Consider the following 27072-nt stretch of genomic DNA (forward strand, 5'->3'; position numbering starts at 1 on the left):
TTTGGAATTGCCCATTCTCTACCAAATTATGGAAGGATATTTGTAACTTGATTTTTATTTGTGTAGAACCACATTTCTCCTTTTGCTTTGAACATACAGTACAGGCCAAAAGTTTGGACACACCTTCTCATTCAATGCGTTTTCTTTATTTTCATGACTGTTTACATTGTAGATTCTCACTGAAGGCATCAAAACTATGAATGAACACATGTGGAGTTATGTACTTAACAAAAAAAGGTGAAATAACTGAAAACATGTTTTATATTCTAGTTTCTTCAAAATAGCCACCCTTTGCTCTGATTACTGCTTTGCACACTCTTGGCATTCTCTCCATGAGCTTCAAGAGGTAGTCACCTGAAATGGTTTCCACTTCACAGGTGTTCCTTATCAGGGTTAATTAGTGGAATTTCTTGCTTTATCAATGGGGTTGGGACCATCAGTTGTGTTGTGCAGAAGTCAGGTTAATACACAGCCGACAGCCCTATTGGACAACTGTTAAAATTCATATTATGGCAAGAACCAATCAGCTAACTAAAGAAAAACGAGTGGCCATCATTACTTTAAGAAATGAAGGTCAGTCAGTCCGGAAAATTGCAAAAACTTTAAATGTGTCCCCAAGTGGAGTCGCAAAAACCATCAAGCGCTACAACGAAACTGGCACACATGAGGACCGACCCAGGAAAGGAAGACCAAGAGTCACCTCTGCTTCTGAGGATAAGTTCATCCGAGTCACCAGCCTCAGAAATGGCAAGTTAACAGCAGCTCAGATCAGAGACCAGATGAATGCCACACAGAGTTCTAGCAGCAGACCCATCTCTAGAACAACTGTTAAGAGGAGACTGCGCCAATCAGGCCTTCATGGTCAAATAGCTGCTAGGAAACCACTGCTAAGGAGAGGCAACAAGCAGAAGAGATTTGTTTGGGTCAAGAAACACAAGGAATGGACATTAGACCAGTGGAAATCTGTGCTTTGGTCTGATGAGTCCAAATTTGAGATCTTTGGTTCCAACCGCCGTGTCTTTGTGAGACGCAGAAAAGGTGAACGGATGGATTCCACATGCCTGGTTCCCACTGTGAAGCATGGAGGAGGAGGTGTGATGGTGTGGGGGTGTTTTGCTGGTGACACTGTTGGGGATTTATTCAAAATTGAAGGCACACTGAACCAGCATGGCTACCACAGCATCCTGCAGCGACATGCCATCCCATCCGGTTTGCGTTTAGTTGGACGATCATTTATTTTTCAACAGGACAATGACCCCAAACACACCTCCAGGCTGTGTAAGGGCTATTTGACCAAGAAGGAGAGTGATGGAGTGCTGCGGCAGATGACCTGGCCTCCACAGTCACCGGACCTGAACCCAATCGAGATGGTTTGGGGTGAGCTGGACCGCAGAGTGAAGGCAAAGGGGCCAACAAGTGCTAAACACCTCTGGGAACTCCTTCAAGACTGTTGGAAAACCATTTCAGGTGACTACCTCTTGAAGCTCATGGAGAGAATGCCAAGAGTGTGCAAAGCAGTAATCAGAGCAAAGGGTGGCTATTTTGAAGAAACTAGAATATAAAACATGTTTTCAGTTATTTCACCTTTTTTTGTTAAGTACATAACTCCACATGTGTTCATTCATAGTTTTGATGCCTTCAGTGAGAATCTACAGTGTAAATAGTCATGAAAATAAAGAAAACGCATTGAATGAGAAGGTGTGTCCAAACTTTTGGCCTGTACTGTATATTGTTTGGCTTCATTGACTATCCATCTGTGGAGAAAAAAAAAACAATTTTATATTATTAACCAAATTTAAAACAGATCTTTAGACATGTCATCATTTTCTCATTGAAGCATTGCAGGTTAGTATAAAGTATAGTAGCCTAGTCTGTTGAGCCGTGTGTGATAAGTGTAAATCAGGTGTGGACCTTAGGTCACCTTTTCTGGTCTTGCCCCAAACACAGCAATTTCTGGGCAGACATTTTTCAATTGTATAGTAACATGTAAAGGCAGCAGTTAGTCCCTGACTGTCTCACTGTGATACTGGGCTGCTCTGATGACTCTTTGACTCTTCCTCCTGCATCACAGCGAGCTCTTATGTATGGTGTATTCATAGCAAACAGGGTTATTTTTTGAGAATGGAAATCTGTGTGCTGTTTTTTTCTCTTGCTGGCAGTGTGTTTTTATCTTACTATATAATGACGAAAACTCTGTGTGTGTGTGTGTGTGTGTTCTACGTTTTTCTCCTCACTGACTTGGTCAATCCATGTGAAATTTGGCACAGTGGTAGAGGGTCATGGGAGGATGCCAATGAAGCAATATTACATCAATTGGCCAAAGGGGGGCGCTATAGCAACCCATTGAAATGTCAAACTTTGAATGGGCATATCTCATGCCCCGTATGTGGTAGAGACATGAAACTTTGCACAGAGATGCCTCTCCTCATGAGGAACACATTTGCCTCAAGAACCCATAACTTCCGCTTATATAGATTTTCCGCCATTTTGAATTTTTTGAAAAACACTTCAAATGGATCTCTTCCTAGGAAGTTTGAGCGATCTGCATGAAACTGGGTGAACATAATCTAGGGACCAATATCTAAAGTTCCCTCTTGGCAAAATTTGGAAAACTTACTAAAACTGAGCTTCTATAAGGCAATGAATATTGCGGAGGGCGTGGCTCATCACATAAAGGTGTATAACATCTCAAGGGTTTCACCCATCACCACGCAACTTTGTAGGCATATGACCACACATAATCTGAGGGGACTCCTCCATTATTGACCCCATCAAACAAAATGGGGGCGCTAGAGAGCTCATTTCTTATCTAGGCCTAACCGCCATATGGATTTTTACTAAACTTGGTAGATATGTAGAACAGGACGCCTCAAGGTGACTGGAGAAATTTAACTCTAATTGGCAACTGGGTGGCGCTATAACAACAGAAAAATGCTTCAAAATGGCTAAAATGCAACCGATTGCTGTGGCTCCCCCTGTGGACCAATGTTGGTGTTGTTTTCTAATGTTTGGTATGACTAAGTCATGGTATGGTATGCTGTACCCAATGGGTATGGACTAGTTTATCTTATAATTTCTTATCATTATTATTACGACTATTTTTATTATTCATTTTTTTGTCCTGAATTTCTTGTGTCCATCTTTGTGTATTGTTAGTGTTGAAAACGCAGGGATAAAATAAAAAACTATAAGACTTACATAAAGGGGAGAAATTTCATCCAATAAAATAAAATAAAAATTAAAAATGTTCAAGAGTTAGGTTAATGATGAAATTAGAAAGTGTTTGTGGCCATTTAGACCTCACACATTTAAATTTAAGACTAATGACTTTAAGTCCTAATATCTTCATAAAACTGAATTTAAGATCTTTAAAGGACCTGCAGGCAGCCGGTCACAGTTTATGAAATCTGCACACTTCTCATCGATGAAACAACAGATCTACAAACGAGTGCAAACAGTTTATTGATTCTTTTGGACAAAAATGCATCTGAGAAAAAGTCAGTTATACTCCATTGAAGGTTTTGGCCTGTACCTGTTTTCAGATGCTTGTTGGGGGAAAAAAAGTCCAACCAACAGAGCATCAAGGCTGTGTATTTATTATTTACAGGGTTATATGAAACACAAATTACAAATCTAAGCCGTCATATTAAAAGCAAGAACAGAAGAGCTGCCAGTCGCCTGCCAACAGTTCTCCTATGCACATCCTGTTTCACAATGATGTCACTTTAAAAGTCCCAGATACCTGAAGAGTCTGATCAATGTTCAGACACAGAGCACCGACACTTCAGAAGGCTGTGTCACGCTAGACCTGATGAGAATAACAGGATCATCTGTCACCAACATCGACTCTGGCTTCACTGCAGCAGCTGGCAACAAGCTAAACATTTCGTCTCTACAGCAAAGGGTTCAATATCAAGCTGTAATCATTAGTAGATGATCTTGGCAACTGTTTTGATAATCAATCATTTTCATCTTTTGAGTTATGGATCCAAATATTTACTTGTTTAAGCTTTTGAAAAGTTAAAGTTTGCTGCTTTTCTTTGTCTTTACACAATAACAAACTGAATATTTTGGGGTTCAGACTATTGGTTGTAAAAAGACATCTGATGACATCATTTTAGGCTTTAGGAAACTGATACAAGCATTTTTAAACAGTGACATAATGGCAGATTAACCCATTACACATTTTTTGTCACACATTCAAAGCTGGACTCAAACTGATTATGTGTGTGTTTCAGGTGTGTGTAGGGACCCTGCGCCTCCTGCTAGTGTGTTTTCAGTTTGTCACCAAACAGCGTCATGAAGACTCCGTAGAGGAATCCACCTGTGAGGATGAGGAGGGTGCTGGATATGGGGCCAAACGACAGGAGGGCTCCGAACACGTAGAGGAGCACCAGAAGGAGTAACGTCCTGTAGCTGGCCAGCGGGCGCAGGCTCAGCCTCGGCTGCCGGTTCCTCTCTAGCGTCCGCCGGGTTATCGGGCTCTGCCTCAGTCTTGCAGAGGCATCGGGATCCGCCAAGTAGTGACGACCCAGGCGACCCAGGAAGTCTGGACGTGAGCAGAGAGCATTCATATGCCCTCCGAACTGTGGGAGACATTTACATCTCTGAGGTTAAAACACTGTGAGATTATTGTTTTGGCTTTTTTAGGCTTTTATTAGGTTGGATAGACTAAGCGTAAAAGGGAGAATTCATATCTTGTGATGTCAATACCTTGTCTAAGATGAAGCAATGCTTCCCCCTACCATTATACTGGTGAGGCGGGAGACCCACCAGTATAATGGCAATATATCATAAATGTTAAAATAACATATGCAGACAGCACTTACCCTATCATTAACCAGAGAAGAGATCTTGTAGAAAAGCCTGACCAGCAGGGCGCTCTCATAGCTCCTAATGGGCTGGAGCTCCGGGTCTCCTTGATACTGAACGTCAAACCGGCGCAGTCCACTTATAATCTGCGCACACACACACGCACATGCACACACACACACACACACACACACACACACACACACACACACACACACACACACACACACAAACACACAATTTTAGTCCCGCCTAATACATGCCCTCCTTCTCTTGTACGATAACTTGAAGTACGAACCTGCCTCCTGCCCAGGTCGGTGAGAATGAGTCCGTTCTCTCCCTGGATGCAGTCTGGCAGCTGTTTGCTGTTTCCATCGTCCTGAGACGAGCCCAGGTTGGATATGAGCTGCGTCAGCTGCACCTGGTTCAGCTACAAAACAAGAAATGTGAAGTCAACCAGGTGAACACCAAGAGTCAGGATGGTTTTGCATAAATGTGTGACTGAAAACTTCCTCTGAATGTAACAGCAAATGGAATTTACATTGTCGGATAATGTAACATACTGTAAACAGGTTGGTTTATGACCTAATAACTGCAAAGCATCATATTTATATTTCAATATAATAAATGTAAATACAAAAACATATATATGTCAATAAAATAAATTGTGTGCACTAGGGGTGTGTCATATCATATCATATCATATCATATATCGTTCACAATAATACCGGTATAATCTTTGATTTGATATGAAAAATTAATATTGTGATACTTGCAATATTTTGACTTGATGACATATTGATGTCATACTGTTTGTTACCCACGGCAACAACAAGCATGGCTGAAAGCAAAACTATAACTGACTCCGCGGTGGCTCTAAAAAGAGGAGCAGCTTCAGCAGTGTGGAATAAACTATGGCGTCCTGAATGTTTTATGAACAGTCCCGGACCTCTCAGACTCTTTCAGCGACAGAGGAAAAAAAAACTAAACAGCAGTTGAACTTGTCTGACCTTGAAGATTTGACACAAGTTCTCCAAAGCTCTGTCCAGGAATTCGTGAGTCTTTTTCAAGCACTCCCCGCTCTCCTCTGGCTCAGCCCCGGGGAAGGTGTTGTTGGGATCAGGAGAGCCCATCCCAAACCAGGACATGAACGAGTTATTGGCTGCCACTTCATTGGAGTGATCCGATATCCTCTTGGCTGTCTGTCGGGCCTGTGCAATTATCTGGATTAACTTCATGACCTGCAAACAAGACAAAAAAAATACTTAAGATTTTGAGTCACCACAGTGGGTCATTTCTGTATGACCTCCCACTGCATTACAATTAACCACTTTGTCCTCTACCAAAGTAAAACTACCAGAAGAACAGAACCTTCTGGGTGGAAACACAGATGACCCAGACTTTAATCTCAAAGAAAAAAATCATGTGGTGACCAAACTTACGGCTCCTCTGAGCTCAGGGCCGAACATCTGTTTGTACTGGCAGTCCTGGCCTTCCAAAGCATAGACGTGGCTCTTCACCCTGAACACCACGTCTGTCACCACTCGTTGCCGTGACGACAGGTAGCTGCCTCCTTGGCTCGGCGTCAGGTAGCCGCGGGGTTGGCGGTGGTGGAGGACGTGCTCTGGCTCCAGAAACAACTGCTCTCCTGTAAAGAGATGTTGGGTTTAGTTTAAGTTTTTGTAGCAGCATAACAGTTAATAGGGGTGCCCTCTCAGTGCACTACACAGTGTGTACTTGATGCTCTACTAAAAGTTATTTCCTGTAAATCTCAAGAGCTCACACTCGACACTGTACTTCCTTGGGTCCTCAACAATACACCCGCCATGTGTGAAGTTGACTGGATAAAAGATTGTTGCGAAAATTGAAAGATAGACATCCATTTGGGTGAGATTAATTGATTACATGTCAGAGATGATGCCCGACAAGGTGTCATTAGTTCCAGATAATGGGCATTATCCTGCTTAGACAGGCATGTCCAAAGTCTGCCCTGGGGGTCAATTTTAAACAGCCCAGAGTTTGTCTTTCCAAATGTTAGGAGTGGGGGAAAAAAAAAATCGATTTTTAGATGCATAAAGATTCTGTCTTGAACGATGTGAGCATTGATGTGGAAAACTCAATCGATTTTAATTTTATATTTATTTTTCAAATTACCGTAACTCCTCGACTATTCAAGCTATCAATGTAATTCCAACAGATTCTGAAAGCTGAGAAGCTGAGCTTTCCAGTGATACGGTACATTACGGTAGTGACGTCATTACCTGTGAAGGAGGGGAGGGAAGTGAGCACAGCAGGAGGAGAGTGACAGCTGATGAGGAGAGTGCAAGTTGGAGTGATTTAGCAGAGTTTTGGTGAGTTTTAGTGGAGTTTGGGTGGCGTTTTCTTTGTAAATAATATTTAGTGTTGTAAATAATAGTATTTGTGTTTTTTTGAGAGCTTTTGTAAATACTGGAGGAGAAATGTTGAGAAGGTCGACAAGGGACAGGAGAGTCCCATTGAGATTTGTGGATGAGGAGGAGACTGGTGGAGTGTAGTCATCTCAACCACAGTAAGTAATACAGTTTGTATGCACCGGATATGTATTCCCAGCTTTATTACAATAATGTTTTCCAATATCTAGTGTAAATTTTCTTATTGGCTCGTTTTAGAATCGAGAATCATTTTATAATCGAAATCGTTGCCCTCAGAATCGGAATTAAATCGAATCATGAGGTGCCTAGAGATTCCCACCCCTACCAAATGCATTATATGAGGCCCACCACACAACATTGGTTAATCAAGCAAGATCACTACTTTTTTCCATTCACCTCACGATGGCAGGGCTATCATCACACAGTTTGTAGGCATGCACCAAATAGGAACTATGCAGGAGGAACTAATGTGTTTTCATAAACGTAAAGAAGCAAACGAATGGTTAGCAAGAGCAGACATTTCCTGCAAACATGGCAACATCAAAGAAGCATCAAGTCTCTCAGGAGGGGTAGAACGTTGAATACTTTTTCACTGAAAGATGAAACAGTTACATGTGTCTCATTAGTATGTGATTTTTTTTTAAAAAAAAACAAACCCATATGATATGAAATGCAGCTGCCCCCAGGCTTTGTCACATTCAATTAACTTACACAGGGTCAGCCTCATACCTGGAACAATCACTACCACCCCATAAGGTTTTTACGCAATGGAACATTATTCACTTCTCCAGTAAACAGGATGAACCTTAGATACGACTTAGCGACAGGAGGTATTTCCAGTCCATTCAGCTCATACGGATGTTTAGAACTGGGTACTGTTACACAAATCACATATCCTAATGAAACAGTTATAGAACTGACTGATAATGAAAATAAAAATGCATTTCTATCCCCACCTTTCTGGATCATCTCAGCGAGGTTTGGCTGTGCGAAGACTTTGGCCACCCTGAAGACCATCAGTGCATTTTTGGCATTCACCAGATCCGTCCTCACGGCTCTGTTCAACAACACCTGGAAGAGCTTCGTGTACATGAGCAGGTTCTCCTGAACAAACGACTCCCTGTCAAAGATCAAGTTAACGTCAGAAAAAAATATTTTCACCTCAATATCAAACCACCAGTGTGTCATGTAGTCACACAGCATGACCACAATAATAACCATATCTACCAACACAGGTCATTACACCAATATTTTTCTGTTTCAATCATGTTTGTATGAAAATGACGACCACTGCATGTTGAGCATGTACGAAAAGACATCAGACTCACCATTTGTCAGGTACTGTTCTGTTCTGATCTGGCTGAGAGTTGGTCTTCTCTCCTGTGTATCTCCATGGTTGGATGTAGCTCAGCCATGTTTCCAACACCTAAACACAGACACGATACACTCTCTTAACAATAAACTAAATGCGTAAACGATGTGTGTCTCTACAGCTGTATAGCTGAAATAATCTTTGTATAGTCTGAAGGCATGACTTTGAACATTTCTTACCACAGACTGCTTGCTGTAATAACTGAGAAATTAAGACCTATTGTGCTGTTACACCTCCTGAAATATTGTCTAAAATGGCGGATCAACTGAATGACAAACGTTTCTTACAGCAGAAAACTGTTTACCTGGCAGCTCCTGAATACAAATGCAGAAATACTGTAAACTGGACAACACTTCACAGGTTTAAGTTAAAGGTCTAACGCCAGGGCCACACGCATTTCTCCACGCCGTCGACAAGTGATTCTGCTCCCAGCTGTTGTTTTTCACTGCCTGGCTTGACACATTCGCTTGCGGCTCGCGCAGAAAATAGACCAGACGCCGAACTGATCGCTGCAAATCGAGAGCCTGCCGCGGAGCTTCCCGGCACGGCCAGTGTGGATGACACAGTCGGTTAACATGGGCGCCGAAAGGAAACTGCCTTCACTTCTCGGCGCTTCGAGGCTATTCGCAGCGCTTCCGCGGGCGGTGTGGCCCTGGCGCACTCACTCGGATATATTTCTCTTTTAAAGTTTGGCTGCAAATTTGTTAATATTTAGATAACAAACAAAGAAAAACACACGCACATCCAAACCGGAAGAAGGGCAGGTGCTGAACTGAAAACGATGCAAACAACAGAGAAATCAAACGGCTCGCACACTGCAGGGCTCCAATGCTCAGTCGAAATTTATTCAGGTAAGTAACGTTTCGAGCGTCATGCTCTTCATCAGACTTTTTAAAAGTCTGATGAAGAGCATGACCACAATTTATTCAGGTAAGTAATGTTTCGAGCGTCAGGCTCTTCATCAGACTTTTTAAAAGTCTGATGAAGAGCCTGACGCTCGAAACATTACTTACCTGAATAAATTTCGACTGAGCACTGGAGCCCTGCAGTGTGCGAGCTGTTTGATTTCTCTGTTGTTAATATTTAGATAATCCATCCACTTGACAGGTGTGGCATATCAAGGTGCTGATTTAACAGCATCATTACGACACAGATGTGCTTTGAGCTGATCACAATAAAAAGGAGAAGTCCTCACTAACACAGATTTTCACATATTTGCGACCAAAATTTGAGAGAAATATATCTATTGAGTGCATAAAAAAGCCTTAGATCTTCAACTTAAACCTGTGAAAAATGGAAACAAAAACAAAAGTGTTTTGCCTTTAAAAATTCTTCTGTGGTTTAAATATAAATTTTTTTTTGGGGTGAGACCTACCGCTCTGAAAGAGGCGTCGAGAGGCCAGTGACCGAAGCAATGCTGGAGAAACAGGTACAGCTTCTGTTGCACAAAACGCTGCACAACCACTCTGTAAGGAAAAGGAACATCACAACATTTTGTGCTTGTTAAGGGTGAATTTTTTTATCATATATATATGAAAACACTTCTTTTATAAGGGTACGACAAGTCAACATCCAATAGCAACCAAGAGCAAATAAAGTCAAAGGAAAAACAATCAAACTTTGCTTGACAATTTCAACAGATCATAAAATGGTTTTCTGTATCAAAGAGAGATTCACCTCCAAATAAAATATATATGTACATTTTTCCTCTTACCTGTAGTGCTGTTTGTGTTTTAGTGTGAGTTGCCAAGTGTTGGAGAAATCTCTACAGCTGATATCTCCAACACTCGGCGACACACACCAAAAGACTTTAGATTAATAAATGGCACTTCAGGTAAGTGGAAAAATGTGTATTCCTGATGTTGGGTTGAACTGTCTCTTTAAGGCCGACCTGCAGCATTACCACAGACTCTGACTGTCGCATGTCAAATGATTCTGACCTCTTGAACTCCTCCAGCGGGCTGGTGTGAGTGTGTGAGTGTGCTGAGGGGGAGGAGGACAGCTGCTCGGGCTTCAGGCTGTTGGAGAAGGCGTGCAGATGTTTCACCAGGAGACGCACCACCAGCACGTGCTCCTCTGTCGGGCTGAAGGGTTCCTGAAGAGACAAACAGTCACAAAGTGCTACACACATACGTGACACCCCCCCATTATCTCAATCAGCCCCCAGCTTCTGAAGCAGCCAATCATAATGCATCCCAGTCCAAAAGCAGCCAAACTATCACCAAAGGCTCAGCGCATTATCTGCTCTATAGAGTACAGAGGTCTCACGCCTGTCAATCATTTGGTTTGTCCAGTGTTACTGGGAGAGACTGGGTCTGGACCAGTTAGTTAGCAAATGGTTTTGTCTGCTCTGTGTGCGGGTGCTTCTTTCTGACCAATCTGTGTTAGTATGACTTTGGTCCTAAATTACAAAAGTTAGCTCAACATCTTCTCTGGTTATTTCATCTGAGCATTCCTACTGTTCCAGAATAGATTTTCTTTCCTGCCTAAATAATTTCATCTTCAGCAGAGCTGCACGATATACAGTTGTTTTTTCTTTTTTTAAAATGTCATCTTGATGTGAGCTTGACTGCAAAAGACTACAATATTGCACTCAGGGATTTTTTTTAATTAGCTGAAAGACAGAATCAGTGGGAAAATGTACTTTAAAGTATAACTATAATTCTACTTTTTATATGTTGAGTTCAATGTTTAATTTGAGCCATAAAAGAATGCAGGAAATAATTTCAATCAATTTTTTTTTTAAATCCAAGAAGCAACCAGTTGTATTTTAGCAGTATAGAATGCTCCAAGGATGATGTACTTCTGTAGGCCAACACAGAAGTAAGTGTCACCTTGGTTTCCTCGTCAAAAAGCCAATGAGGTTTTTTCCACTGGACTTTGGATTATTGCAGAAAATCAGCTCTGTGACAGACAAACATGATACCTACACGTTTTGTTCAGCAAGAGAATCTTCACAAATAAACACCACTGTTATGATTTTTGGAGCCTAAATGCAATCACCAGATGCAGAAAGCTCACACTAGGCTATAAAAGGAACTACACTGCAGTTGCATAACTTCAACATCCCCACCACAACAAGGCTGTAAAGCTGTGTTCAGTGTGATGACATTCTGTGGTCTCATTTAGCCACTTGTTGGCAACCGCTTTTTTAAGACACATAAAGGCTTCACAGTTCATGAGTGGGGTATTTACTGAAACAAAACCTACTGACTTCTACAACCAGGGAACCAGGAGTGCTAAAATGCTAATGCTAATTACAGGTTTTAGGACTCATTCCTGGAGCACTCTATATTGAAAGCATCAGAGGCAGAACTGAGTACACTCACTGTAATATATTTTTATTTATCTAATATGGTAATCATGATATTCATCAATGCTATTGTGTATCACCTATTTTCCTAATATTGTGCAGCCCTAATCTTGAGCTGACACCTTTCCCACACCAGGACGTTGCCTTTGAATTTATCCCTATAACGGTAATAATAACACTAATAATTAAAAGAACTGTACTCATACTGAACCTGCATCATCTGCTATTTGGATTTTATCCGTTTTATCTTCCTAAATGTTGTATGTCTTTAATCACTGTACATATTGTATTCTTAATACAGCATTTTTCCCATTATTCAGGCAAAGGGATCAGAGTCCTACACTGGGTACCTGCAAAAAAGCTGTGTAATGGGTTATAAAATAAATAAATAAATAATCTAAAAAATGAACTACAAGCAGGCGGGCAGTGGGTGAGGACAAAAATATATTCTATCTATTTTTCAGAATAAAACGAAGTAAAAAGATGTGCAGTGATGTGTCATATTCTAACATCTAAATCACTATTATCAAACTGCAGTTCCTTTTACTTTGAAAGTCAGTGACACAAGTGTAACCTTTGACCCCGTCGCCACACTGGTCACCGACATGGAGGACTTTAGCTGTGAAACACTGCAGCCCGAGGATGAGGTGGCAGCCTACATGGAGCCCAAGGAGGATCCTTCTGACGTTTTATGGTGGTAGAAGGAGCATGCTAAAATGTTTCCTGACCTGGCAGAGCCTGCGCAGAATGTTTTCGGCATCTCGGCACTGAGTGCAGCCAGTGTAAGAGATGTATCCTCCGCTGAATTTATAATTCAAGAACGGAGAACGCAGCTTAATGTGAGCGACTTTAGCCTGTGTGTATTTACTCATGGTGCAGGTTGGGACATGGGACTTTCATTAACAGGTGTAGGCTTAGACTTAGATTCTGGTTGTGAGCTTTACGGGTATGGGCGGGTGCAGGTTTTCAAAAATGGACCCTTGCAGGACTGTGAAAGGGACTACTAATGAAACCTTGCTTTTCAACTAAATCAGGTGCATTTACATTTGTTTAAATGTTAATTAATATACATTGTACCTTCTTAAATAAATAAATTACAAATCACATATATCTATTATTTTTCAGTCTTGTCAAGCTCAGGTCTTAAAACTGTTTCAGACAGTAATTGAGGGCTATACAAAATACACCTGATATACATTTTAGCTGTTTGATACTGGATGTGTACATGTGTGTATATTTACTATATAACTTTTTTTTATATCTAAAATTTTCAATCATTCATTATGAAATAATCACTTCATGACAACTGACTTATTAAAATGTAAGCACCAAATTATATTTTAATAAATGACAATCTAAGGTGGGACCTCAGTGCTCCATTAGCTGCTCACAGCAAAGCTGCTTTGTCAGAATGATGCAGTGTTTCCCATAATGCAAACAAGCACAATCCTTACCTCTGTGTTCTAAATTAATTTAGGCTAAGAATCACCAAAAAAAAAAATCTAATAAATAAATGATTTCACAACTGGCATGTAAAATAAAAAATGTAGTAGTATCTTTTGCTTTACGTGGAGCAATAGTGTCAATAGAAAGGAACATTTATCACCCACATAAACACGTAAAGCAACAAAGCACACCAGATTCAGTGTAAAAAGCATGCCTTTAAAAAAAACAAACAACACAAACAGCAAAAGAGAACCACATTCAAACCAATAAAGGCTTGCTCAAATTCCAAAGCTTCATTCCAGGATTACTTTCCTGTCAAGGATACTTCTCTGTAGAGATTCACAATTTACAGTCAGACTGAGAGCCTCATACAGGAAACACAACAGCAAGATTTGGTGCATGTAACGTAATAACGTAATCTCTGGTTTGTCAGGACCAAACGTTGCTGCTCGCGGATCCCTTTATGAAAAGCCCTCTTTTAACAGTCAGCCCAACATCATTAAACCTGGCTGCATTTTAAAGTCAAGCTCATTAAAAAAAAGAATTTATTCATGACTTAAAGATGAATAGAGATCTACTGCCACTTAATGAGACTGGATTGTCTTTAATAATTTGGAAACATACTGTACATCACAATTCATCGATCACCTACAGGTTTTTTTCTTTTATAGAAAAGCCAAATTAATTCCACATAATGGCCACTTGTGTCGTGTGTAACCAATGAAGCTGGTGACTGGAGGGACAGTGTCTCACCGTGTGTGTCCATATGAGAGAAGTACCCTTGACTCTGACCTTAACTGACTGAGGTTTACCTCCAGGAGGCCCCAGAGGGGCGGGGGTGAATGAAAAGGTAAAAGTACTTGGTAGGTGTGGAGGGTCCCAGAGCCTGGTGGGGCGTAGGGTTGGCACGGCATGCTGGACATACTGAGGCGGTACTGCAGCAGCGCCAGCTGTTCACCCGTAACCACCAGGAGGGAGAGGAAGATGAGGAAGAGGAAAGGCAACGACAAAAGGTGGAGGAGGAAGAGGAACAGTGAAGAGAAAGAGGAAGGAAGGGGATAAGTGACAATAAGGGAGGAAGAGGAGGAAGGAAAAGAAGAAGTGGCAGGAGGAAGGTACACATGAGAACAGGAGAAAAGGAGGCAGCGAAAAAAGGAGAGTGCAACCAGACAGAAACAATTGGCCAAAAACATCCAGGTGGAAAAGAACAGAGAACAGGAGGGGAGACAGACAAAAATAAAATATTGACTGTGGGAACACAACGTTTGAACTGCTGGGGAACGATGCAGAGGCCTTTCCTAAACTGCAGACAGAGGGATTACATGATCGTAGGGATGGGAATAATTTCACACTGGATCAAGCTTTTACTTCAATTCAAATACTAAAAAACTGTCCATTAACAAATTTATAATTACTTGACTGAGTTTTATTGTTCACATTGAACGAAGGGTCTACAGCAGCGACAGGAGAGCCATCGTGGATAAACACATTAAGTCCAATGCGAGTGTTGACACAGAAGTGACTGGACACACATCCATAGCTAAAGGAGTAACTGTAAAAATGTTCCAGTTCCACTACACCATATATCCAAATGGATGTGTTAACACTTAAATAGAATTTTGCACTTCAGCTTTTAATCATTCCCATCCCTAATGTTTAACATCATTAACAGAGTGAACTCAAAACTGTAAGACTTTGCTTTGCCTCAGTAAAAATGTCAAAATAATCAAAACTGTGTTAACAGAGGCACTGCATACAGGGAAATCTATAGTTTGTGGTTTGGTAGAACTGGACATAGACTGTACCATTTGAGCCCGTTTTAGAAATGTTGTTGTTCAACTCCAGCTGCTACAGTCCGAGAAAACTGTCTGCAATGTAAAGCAATAGATCGCAATTTAGGCCCTTTTCCATTGTAATTTTCGGCCGAGTCAAACCATGCTGCACTGATTTACATTTCCTCTGTCAGTTTAAACATGCCAAGCTGCACCAGAGATGGACCTTTTCGTGTGTAGGGCCAAAAGCACACCCAACCACCTCCAAGCTGACCGCAGCCAACCCGTGACCGCCTTTCTCCCCCTGAAACAAGTCTATGTGTTGCGAGACTTCATTCAGTCCTTTCTGTGCAGGAGACCAGAGAGCGAGGCGTCTTTAAAAGTCTCCTAAAAGTTTCCAGCTCTCATCTGCTTTATTTTACTGTTTCACGTTCACTTTAAGCCATAAGAGTCTTGTTAAGTCACTGCTGATGAAAACCAAACATGTCCTTATTTTGGTGCTTCACAATAAAAGCTTTTACGTAACAAAATAACAAGATACTTTTATTGTGAAGAATCTATGGGAAATTAATTGTCAGTGGGTTTTCTTCAATAAAAACAAGTCTACCAGCGCTGCAGGGAGGAAGAGTAAAAGATGGACTCAAATCATACAGTGAATGCCCAGTTTAACCTCATACTTATTAATCAAGTTACTTGTTGCACCGTATATACCGAGAACATAGCCTCTTCTTTAGTCTGTGCCATTCAAGCTTAAATCAACTTTGCCAAAATCTTGCAGTTTAAGTCCACTCTTCACAGGATGGACACAGAACACAACACAATAACTCAGCATTTAGTACACAGGAGGCTGACAAACACTGAGATGTTTATGATGCAGGTCACTGGTCAGCGTGTTACAAGAGTTGAAGGGCTGTTTGACTGTTTCCTCTGCAGCCTTATGGAGCAGTAAAGGAGCTCAGCTGATTGAAATTAAATCTGATACTTCAGCAACATAAATGCTGCAACAATTACTGAACTGACAGATAAGTAATTAGCAACTAATTTGAGAGTTGCAGCTTCTAGAATGTGAGGATTTATTGTTGTTGCTTCTCTTACATCACAGTGACTGAATATCTTTGGGTCAGTTGGACACAACATTTGAACATGTCATCTTGTATATTATGGTATTGGTTTATTATAGGGCTTGTTTGTTGTAGTTGGAGAGTCTGGTAGGGAGGATTTATGTTCTGTACCAGTAAATTTCCAATACATTTTTCATTGTTTTTTGATGTTTTATAGACGACTGATCGATTATTTAAGAAAGTAACTGTCACATTATTCAATAATGAAAATAACCAACAGTTGCAGCCCTTATCTTAACCTAAAAATAAGCATCCCTTATTTTAGATTTTGACTTAACTACAGATTATACTGCCACATAAAAACTGAGGAAACAGTGTTGGTGGGTGGATAAGCAAGTGTGTACTACATCTCAGCATCACACTAACCATGCAATCTGTAAAGCTGAACGTCAAAGTGTGTAAACTATAGGGCAGGTATGGTGCAGGTAGAAGGAACAAACACCAGCATAAAGTCTCACTGTGATTGATTTTGATAGGTGGGCACCTAACCTCTATGAAATATAATGTACTGCAGCTGTAACAGGTGGACAATTTTCAAGCCACTCACTGGATGCTTCATTAACGTTCTGCAGAGGTCGAATTTTAGGCTCAAGGTATTAAGGTAAGGTGAGTTTGGCTGGTAATAAGATAATACAATATATGACTTCTTATAATCCCTCAGATGGGAAAGTTATGCCCTCTTAAGATACGCTGTAAAACCCTGACAGGATCCTTGGACAGGGTTTCTCTCCCGGAGTGCTTCTCCTGTGTCACAGAGCATTTTGAGCAACAACGTCATTTACAATCTGTGTTTGGTTGATTTTTTTTGTTATTCTGTTGTTTCAAAGTAGAGAATATTTAAAGGGAAATAATGGCATATCTTAACCTGGAGTATTTACCATGAATGTGACTCTAAAGCTCCTTTTACACTGCCAGATTTTTGGCGAATGTTGGGTCATTTTGCCAGCAAGCTGTGAGCGTTTGGACACACAGAACCGGATTGGTAAGTTGATCCGAGGTGCCCAATTTTCCGCCTCGTAGGGTAGACATATTGGTGGAATCCTTTTGGATTAAACAGAACGAGGCGGCCTTCCGCCACGGGAGGGGCTGTTGAAGACTTGTGGGAGGAGCTGTTGATGACGCCGCATGTGCGACCCACTGGCGGTGGATAAACAGGAAACAGCTGATAGCAGGAATTAGCGAGCAACTAGTAGCAAGAGGGAAACACAAACCTGACAGACGCTGTAAAGATGAGCAACTGGGGAGACAAGGAATTGTGCGCCCTCCTTGTCCTTGCAAATGAAGAGGCCATTAACCGTCAGATGACGGGGACGGTGAAGGACGGGCCGACTTACGAGAGAATCGCCGAAGGACTGACCAGCTGCGGCTTCCCTTGGAACACGTTACTGTTTACGTCACACGCTGAGCTACACATTTTGTTACTTGCTCACGCCCCCCATTGCCCCGAAAAAGGCACATTCTGTATAAACAAAAGTAGGTAGGCGGCATTTTGCTGCACTCCCCGATTTTGTTTTTATACTGCCAATGATGAAAAAAGACTGATTGGGCTTTCCTGCAAATTTGCACAATTCCTATTTATTTAAGGGCTTTAGTCTGATTTATATGCGTTCATAAAGAACGGTTCCTTTAAAATTTGAAAAGCCCTGAGGAAAATGAAAATTCACAGCCTTTTGTTTTCTAAGGGTGTTGTTTCACTTTGTGGTGGTTTAAGAAATTTGTAAAACAGATGTAAAAACTTGTTTTTAAAGCCCTGACGAAGACCAGCAGTGGTTGAAACGTGTTGGCTCTTTTAATGATTTAGCCACTACGTTAAAGGCTTTTTAAAACTCCCTTCCTCTGTTCTATATTTTTGGAGTGCCTGGATTGCCCTTCTGTGTATCCCGTTGTTTCCCGTTCTCCATGAGCACCAAACACAAGGTTTTGATCTACGTTTGATTACACATAGCAACCAGTCACCTCTCTTTTTCTTAAAAAAAAAAAAGAAAAAAAAATCGGTTTGTCATATCAGCAAAAATCCACATGTTGACCGATTCCGATATTTAATTTTAAAGTCAGTGTCAGCCGATACAGATGATGTGCTGATATTATCGTGCATCCATAGCTGGCAGAGTCAAGCATCAAAATGTTTAAAGACCCCTGCGTTTAAGGGGATCATATTAGCTGTACATCCTCTACAGAGTCTCCAGAAACCTTCACCATGTGGTGGCTTTATGATGGTGTTTCACACACAGAACAAATCGACTTAACAAACACTTGGTGACGGTGACATGCCAGCATGCAAAGGATGTGAAAGGAAGCAAAAGCACTACTACTGGGAACACATGCCAAAGTCCTTAATACAGTAGCTTTTCTCTGCAGCTACTCATACGCTATAAAAGGGATTTTAACAACATTTCATCTATAACCCAGAAACTGTGATGCTTCGAAAGTGGGGAACAGGGATGCCTGCTGTGCATTCACACTGCGAGCAGCTCAAGAAACATTTGAACTTCAGTCAGCTTAATTATGTCTCTTTGGCTGCAATGAGTTCTTTTTCACTGACAACAGTTGCTCATCTGCAGGACAATATGCTGCTCATCTTTAACACTCCTGATGGTACATAGAAATGTGACTGCTTGCAGTGTGATGACAGAGTTATGGGTGAAGTTGTCCTTCAATATTGGAAAAACAATAGCTTTCTTACCCCTAAGCTTACCTAAAACATGATATTCTTTGCTCTAACTAAGTTTTTGGACAACTTCCCCCAAGCCTGCTCAGGGTGTTTTTTGTATGTACCAGCCACAGTAGCCGGTGCATCTTCAAACTCAGCCCACTCACAGTTTTATAAAACATAGCTTTAGAGTAGGACTTCCTGACAGTAGCTGGTCAGGTGCAAAATGGCTGATGGACAAAATCACCAACCACAAGGCTGCTGGCCAGCACAATATTCCCACCCTGGGCTTGCTCCAAGGAGAGACAGGGATGGCAGGTGTTGGAGAGGGAGGTGGGGTTGTGGTCAGCCAGTCAACAGCCAGCCGTGCGATGCTGCAGTGTAGAGATGAGGAGGGGGGGAGTGTGAGGGGAATATTTCTCTTACCTTCACCTGAGGAGACTGCAGCTTCTGGTACATCTCTAAGGAGTAGTGATGGAGCCAGATCTCCACAAACATCTTAGAATAAAACCACAGACACACACAGCCTTAATTCATATGGTTAAACACTAGAACCAGCGTCTGTTAAAACAATGTCATTCATTCGACGACAATATTCTTGAGGGTTTTCAGTGAACTTTATCTCTCACTTTTAGAACATTTTGTAGCTCTCCAACACCAATCCCGAGTACATGAACTCATGAATCATTTTAACCCACAGTTTGATTTGTGTCTCACCTGTAACAGTGTTTCAGACCTCCAGATTTCCTGGGCTGCGGGGTCTGCATTAACTGACGGTTGATGGAATATGTGATGTTTCAGGAGACTTGGGGTGTGAACGCCATACCCAGCGAAGGAAACACTGGCTGATCTGTGAATTTACAGTAGGAAGAGAGTGGAAAACATATAAAAAAGATAAATATTTTGTTGTTACACTGGGTTAAACATTCAATTATTCAACCTCCACTGGGATTTTTAACATCAAAAGGTTTGCTTGAATGTGGTGTGTGAAAAAACAGACAGCCTGCTCTTCACATCTTCTAGCTAAAATCTTCAGACAGATATGAATTAGCCAACGTTTCTTGGTATATAAACCTGGGTGGAGGTGCAGTGACGGAGCCTCTGGAGTCAGAGAAAGGGGAAGGGGGGACACTTCCTTCACTGGGGAGGAAGTATTTCAGGTAAGTGTCCACGAGCACAAAGTAGGCAGTGTCAGTGGAGCTTCCATGTTGGCCTTGAGGATAGTTCTGAAAACATAAAAGTACTGATCAATTCTCCCTGTGAGAAATAATAGTCTTAAGTTATGTCTTATATACTATTTTCTGTATAAAGCATAAATGGTCATCCAGCTTCCACAGCTATAACAATTAACTTAAAAAGAATTAATCATGAATTATGAATCCATAATTTGTCTTCAATAATCCACAATTCGGCACAAGCTTTAGCTGATATTGATGACTTATCCCCACTGTTTTCAAGATACACTTAAAGAGTAAGCTGGGTATGTTTCAACCTCGACCCTATTTCCTTTAGTATTAGCACTTAAGTGACTAATGTTTGCACTGTCAATTTATGTCCAATAAAAGTGTTTGTTTTTGCCACTGGCAGGCTTCGATTATTATTTTACATGTGTGACAGCATGTTGGAAAGGATTCCCAAAGAGACAGACCTTTTGGTTAAAGAGTAGGATCCTTTTTGTTTAAACAGATACAGACAAGAAAATTGCTATCGCCGTACCTATCAGATTCTCTTCAAATAAACAGCATCTTTATCTCCATAGAACCAATTTGATTCAAAGTCAACAGAAAAACTGACTTGGTTCGTCTTTCCAGTGTTCCAACAATCATCAACTCTGGTTTAGCTGAAATAAACCCTTAATTCTCCTGGGGGTTAGATGTGCAAATATGCTTTCTGATTATACAAAGCATCTTACTCTTTAACATAAAGGTTTATCTCTTCCATAAGTCATCAGACACTCTGAATAATAAACTGAGCAAATACAATCACTTCTGTCTGATAACATTATGAAAAAGATTCCTACAGAGACCTTGTTGTTACTAAGTAAGACTGATTTTGATGCTTCTGGCCAGTGACACCATTAACTAAGAATATCACTGACAGCATACTGTAAAACTCACCTTTGGCGTGATGAGACAGTAGGCAAAGTTGAACATGAAGAATTCAAATGGATCTGCAGAACATTAAGAAAAAATCTAACTGTACAAACGGGTGAAGTCTGTTCCCTCCCTTGATTGTATGAACCCTCGTGTTGTCATCTGACAGTTGGCTCGTTGTTAAAAAGTCACACAATAAACATCTACAGCTGTCAGATTTTAAGACAAATTAGATAAAAGTTTAAGTCTGAAATCATGAGTGAATCTGTTAGTAGATTGGCAGAAACAAATCAGCAACTATTTTGACAATCAATTAACTGTTTCAGTCTTTTTCTAGGCACAAACTGTGAAAAAAAGCCACATATTGGCAGGTTCCAGCTTCTCTAATGTGAGAATTTGCTGCCTTTCTTTGTCATTTATTAAAGTGAAAATCTTTGGGATTTGGGAAGACATTTTAAGACATCACCCTGGGCTGTGGGAAGGACATTTCATAGACTTAGAATTATTTGCAGATTATCTGACAATAAAAAAAGAGCAAAAACACTGTTCAGCGAACAACAGTTATTATAATTATTAGTTATGAACCTTCACATGGTTTTGTTTATATATTCAATAAAGGCTCAACTCGTCATGGGAAATCCCTCTCTGATACCGAAAGACAAGCCAGACAGATTAATGTTTGTGTTGGGAAGGATACTGAGAGCAAGGTTCAGAGTCAGCACACCAGACAGGGGGAACTGCAGCTTGTTGTGAAACAGCGGACAGTCTGGGAGAACTCCCTCCTGGATACAGGCTTTCACAGGACCCTGCAAGACACACAAGTGAGAAATCAGGCCACAGCGTTAAACCCTGAAATCAGTGGACACCCACTTCAACTGTAACAGCTTTCAACTTTAAATTAAAGGATATTTCATTATCTACAAGTCACTTTTTCTCTACACCAGTGGTTCCCAAGCTGGAGTCCTGACTGTTGCACTTATTGCATTTCACTATTTAGATTACTTGGAAGTGTCTATTTGGGACTTTAAGTGAGTTTTCTTTTGGTGAGGAATTTATTGATTGGGTCAAATTGTTATATTCTGCATCACAAGCAACAGTTTCTATCAATGGGACAATATCTTCTTCATTCTCAGGTACAGAACAAGGATGCCCTGTATCACCTTTATTATTTGCATTGGTGATGGTGCCTTAAGCAGAAACAATTCGATCTAGTATCTTAGTCACTGGCATTTAAACAAAGGAAAAAATTCACAAGATTTCTCGTTATGCTGATGATGTTCTCTTATTTTTGAGTAATCCCACATCCTCTGTTTCTGCTGTTATCAAGACAATTTAGAGTTTGGGGTGTTTTCTAGTTACAAGATCAACTATGGGAAATCCTTGGCCTTACCACTAGGGAATTTAAAAAGCTTTGATTTATTGAAATCCATTCCATTTCAGTTGTCTTATAATGGATTTAAATATCTAGGCATTTTTGTCTCTTTTACTTTTGACAATATGATTAAAATGAATTTAGATCCTGTAGTAAAGGAAATTAGAAAAGATCTTCAAAGATGGAACCCTTCATCAATTTCACTACTTGGACGGGTTGCCATTATAAAGATGAATGTTTTACAGATGTTATTATATCCACTGCAGATGTTGCCTAATTATGTTCCACTGAAGTTTTTTAAATCACTACATGGTATTTTTTGTAAATCTGTTTGGAAATGTGAGCGACCCAGGCTTAAGATGGAGAAATTACAGATACCTGTGGACAAAGAGGGATTAGCACTTACCAATATAATGCATTATCACTGGGCTTCACAAATTAGATATGTTACAGAATAGATTACTTGTAGTTCATCAGTTTTCTACGTAGTTGCATTGAATACAATCCAAAATATCCTTAAAAGATGTCACTTAGTCAGAGGCCAGTTTACTCAATAACAGAAAAGGGGTCCCTTAGGAAAAGGTTGGGAACCACTGCTTGACGTCATACAATACACACTTACCAAATGACAGTCAAGACACACTCTAAATATTATATTCCACAGTACAATTTACTGAAATGACAACCTTTATTTTAGCATGCAGTAATGAGATTCAACATTTAGACTGGAGAAAGCAAAAGCATGCAAGTATTAATTTCCCAAACGTTAACCCTAAACTGAATAATTAACTGACTTGATGAGGTTTATCACTTTTGTCATATTATCACAGTTTATTATGATCATAACTGACAACTACAGCACAAGGGTCAAAATTACCGCTCTGCATTGATATCAGTTTTTCTTCTTAATCATTTGGAGGCAGCGATGCACAACACCTCCATAATACTGCCTTACTGATCACTATTTGTCAGCATTCATCCTGCTACTTATGCTGCTTTGTCACAGTAGGTGATCTGGTGTTCACTGTGAAACACTCTGCAGGAAGTATCTAGCTCAGCAGTTCAGTTTGGGTTTGAGAACAAAATTAGGAAACACGCACGGGTAGTTAAAGAGGTTAGCGAAAGAGGCTTGTTATAGTTTACAGAAACCTAAAGCTGCTCTTTTCATTGCATATGACAAAGACTTTTTCCCTTATGTACCAGTAGACAAACCCATGAATCCCACAGGAGATAAGAGGAACTACTGCTCCATACATGTAACAGACAAGTCAGATGTGAAATCATGTCAGTCACTGAGTCAGGACTGGCCAGCAATGTAATAAGATGCTGACAGAGGGCTCTGTTTATGTGGAGCAATGCTATCTTATTAGAAATATAATCAAACAAGCATTGCAGATGTGATGCCACTGTGTGCTCTAAAATAACTGTTACACCAAACATGAACTCAAGTCTTCGTGGAAGCAATGGATGCAAAGAGTGTCACTGAGTGTGATGCAGGGACTAAAGAGAAAGATGTTCTTACCGGGAGATAATTGACAGGTATTTCATATTTGTACTCTTCCGCTTGAAGTTTATACACGAGCTTCATCATCGGCCCACTGAAAACAAAATCAGATGAGAGGGAGCAGTGTTTGACTTGATTCTTTGAAACACACAATGAATAAAATTACACTTGGCTGATGTCATCACACGGAAAAGAAACTGAAATTACCTGGGGTTTAGAAATTCCATAACGATGTTGTATTCATTGTTCCGTGAATGGAGGAGTCGCAGGTTCCAGCCAGCGATGATGCCGTCCAGGCTACCAAACACACTCTCCACCAGCCAGGGGAAAATCAAGTGCAGCTCCTAAAGGGGAAACACACACAAACATAATCTGTATCATACACTGAAAACACATTTAACACAGTATTATGATTCCCATAGCAGACATGTCTGTTCTGTGACCACAAGTGACTGTACAAGTGACAATGCAACGCAGAGCTGCACTAAAATGACATACTTGGCAAGTTTTGGAGAAAGAAGAATCCAAATATTACTTAAATTACGCATTGAGTTAGTCAGAGACACACTGTGTCTATCAGCTGTTTCTAATGTATTTCAGAAAATAACAGGAGCCTCCAACCGAGTCGAGGTAAGACACAAAGAGACAATAAAAGGCTTCAGACTTATTACAATACACCAAATTTACACTCATAATATAAATAAATATTAATACTTCAGTGAAAGAAATTACACTTTTTGTAGTCTTTAAAACAATACAAAGATCAGACACATCAGCAAAGCAACCTGTGACCTACATAGCTGACTAATGGAGCCAGTTTATTGCAGTTAATGCAGATGGTTATGGATCAGTGCTTTTTCAGTTGTACTGAAGCTACACACTACAATGCATCCAACACAGACTGTAACACAGCTGCCTCACACTCGTCCTTTGTGTCACTCACTGCAGCATCAACAGCTGCTCTCAAACAAAACATCCAATGTCCACAGTGACCCCCCTCACATGCCAAGAGGAACAATCATTTATTATATGCTGCGCTATTTTGTGGCACTAATGTCTGCAGCACATAAAGGCTTACAACACTGACTGTACTGAGTGACATCTGAACACAAGACAGTCAAATATTATCATGAATAGTACAGATGACAGTACAAAGTGCAAATGTCCTTTTAAGAGAAAGTGAAGACGCTCAAAGTGAAACTCAGGAGTCACAGTCCTGACAGCTGTCTCCTCATGCTACTAGCATTAACATAAAAGGTAAGGTCAAGCCAGCCGCCTGCCGTCTGCCCTGCAGTATCCAGTCAAGAGACAAACAGCTGACTGAGTCTGGAATACTGTGACATGTACAAATCAAATGACATTCTTTTGCAAATATTTCTGGACAATAATCTTGTTCAAACACTATGTGGAGCCTGAACAAAACCATACAGCTGCTTTACAGTACATATTAAATGTTGCACTGCACTGGGACTGCATGGTTTGTTTCAGTGTGTAAGTGTCACCATTGGTTAATAAAAGAAGCCAGTTTTAATTATTGTTAAAGTATTAGCAGTCATTTCTGTAAAAACTGCATCTTGTGCACCAATCAATCCATTTTAGTAACATAAGAAATACATTTAAAATGACACGAATGAACTTTAATGAAAAGAGTTGTAATATTTTACCATGTGGGAGTTAATGCTGTCAGTTCAGTTTAATTCATGGTAAATGGACTGCAGTTATACATCATCATTTTTCTAGCCTTAGTGACCACTTAGAGCAACAACACAAGCACCATTCATGCATCGGGATCAACATGGGGTTTAGCATCTTGCCAAAGGATATTTAGACATGTAGACTGCAGGTGGCGGGGATTGAACCACCAACTTTCAGAATAGTGGACAACCTATCTACCTCCTGAGCCGCGGCCTGATATCACAAATCACAATTTGTCTTAATAGGCTTTAGTATCTATATAGCATATAACTCCCTTTGTCCAAGCCTAGACCCTTGCTTCAGATAAGTAAAAACTCTGTGTTCAGAATAGAACAACATAATAAAATTACAGTATAGGTGATCCAAATGACTAAAATGTTTCTTTCTCAATCTATTTCACCCAATTCAATCTTCCTCTCACAAACTCAGAGTGATCACTTCAGCAACTATGACTATAAAAATTAGGGTTATGTGACAGTCACAACAAATAAAGCAAAGACAAGACAGTGATGGGAGAGTTAACAGTACCTTTGCAGGATATTCATCAATGATTTTCACCAGATCTTGGCATCGCTGGATAAGAGGTTTGGTGGTGGCATCAGCTTTAAGATTGGCCTGGAACAACATCACAACACGTTTGGTGAACCACAGAGTTGAGAGACTGTGAGTAATTCTAAAAATGGACGATTCAACTGTAATCTTAGTACTCAGATGGAAGAAAGAAACAATTGTTAAATAGTAAATCAGCCAAAGACACTAGCTGTATGACAGTATACGAATCAGACATGCATAGATATGTATAGCTGGATAAAATCTAAGCTCCCAGCAGCTATTAATCACACTGATTCTCGGTTAGTAACTGTAAACAATCATGCTAATGGAGACTCACCAGTAGGAAACTGGGCTGTTGTAATATCGGAGCCGCCATGTAGGACCCTTCTGTTGATTTCTTCTTATGTACAGTCCACTTGAATCCCACCTGGAAGAAGTTAACACCCACGAAACTTTGTTTGTAAATGTCCTTAGTTGGAGTTAGCTGACGACACAAGCTAGCCTAGCATCACTCCATTAGCCCCCTGAGCAAGAAAACACACCCGCTGATCACTGAAACTAACGGAAGCTGTGGAAACAGGCTGATAACTGTATGTTCTGTTAATCCGACAACAATGTCTCCCATTGACTGGAAACTCAGCTGGCAGACAGTCAGTCAATGAACCATGCATGTTAGCACGAGCCGGCTAGCTAGTTATAGCTAACTAACTTAGCTGGCAGAAATAGACCTCAGCTGACAGAACAGCGGTGAAGTCTGCCAGCCGCCATTACAGACACCTTAAATAAACCTTTAAACCTTCAAGTGAACACCTCTTTACCTTCTCCGCACACAGGAATTCAAAATTTGGGCCACTTTCTCATGAACCGCGTTTCCATCAGTGCGATTCAAACGAAACACGAACAGTCGTTGACTTCTTCTTCTTCTTTGGTGTTTGGTTGGTAGTCATGTTGGTGCACAT

The 27072-nt window shown here is 40.6% G+C and overlaps 1 protein-coding gene across 3 annotated transcripts; it reads right to left on the reverse strand.

Moving 5' to 3' along the window:
- Nucleotides 1-3439: 3439 nt before the first annotated feature.
- On the reverse strand, nucleotides 3440-27056 carry smpd4 (sphingomyelin phosphodiesterase 4). Of its 3 annotated transcripts, none has more exons than XM_033626562.2 (20): nucleotides 26932-27056; nucleotides 26451-26540; nucleotides 26090-26176; nucleotides 24074-24210; nucleotides 23885-23960; nucleotides 21688-21796; nucleotides 21015-21067; nucleotides 19972-20123; nucleotides 19615-19747; nucleotides 19324-19395; nucleotides 14215-14304; nucleotides 10536-10690; nucleotides 9971-10061; nucleotides 8552-8649; nucleotides 8180-8343; nucleotides 6255-6460; nucleotides 5823-6053; nucleotides 5111-5242; nucleotides 4830-4958; nucleotides 3440-4586 (listed from the first exon to the last, which is right to left on the reverse strand). In XM_033626562.2, the coding sequence occupies exons 2-20, from the start codon at nucleotides 26487-26489 to the stop codon at nucleotides 4266-4268; spliced, it is 2475 nt and encodes an 824-aa protein (XP_033482453.2). In that variant the 5' UTR covers nucleotides 26490-26540; nucleotides 26932-27056; the 3' UTR covers nucleotides 3440-4265. The 3 variants fall into 3 exon arrangements, with proteins under 3 accessions (XP_033482453.2, XP_033482452.2, XP_033482454.2); XM_033626561.2 differs by having other exon boundaries at nucleotides 14167-14304; XM_033626563.2 differs by lacking the exon at nucleotides 14215-14304.
- Nucleotides 27057-27072: the final 16 nt, after the last annotated feature.

Source organism: Epinephelus lanceolatus, chromosome 1 (genome assembly GCF_041903045.1).
Source record: "Epinephelus lanceolatus isolate andai-2023 chromosome 1, ASM4190304v1, whole genome shotgun sequence".
NCBI lineage: Eukaryota > Metazoa > Chordata > Actinopteri > Perciformes > Serranidae > Epinephelus > Epinephelus lanceolatus.

Excerpts from the sequence above, each read along its gene's own strand:
- smpd4 (XM_033626561.2), bottom strand. The coding sequence starts at position 26,489 with ATGGCGGCTCCGATATTACAACAGCCCAGTTTCCTACTG. Across the intron at positions 10,691-14,166 it reads CCCTCTGGGGCCTCCTGGAG|GAACCCTTCAGCCCGACAGA; the intron begins GTAAACCTCAGT and ends TTGTCTCTTCAG. Across the intron at positions 4,587-4,829 it reads CTTCTCTGGTTAATGATAGG|TTCGGAGGGCATATGAATGC; the intron begins GTAAGTGCTGTC and ends TGTCTCCCACAG.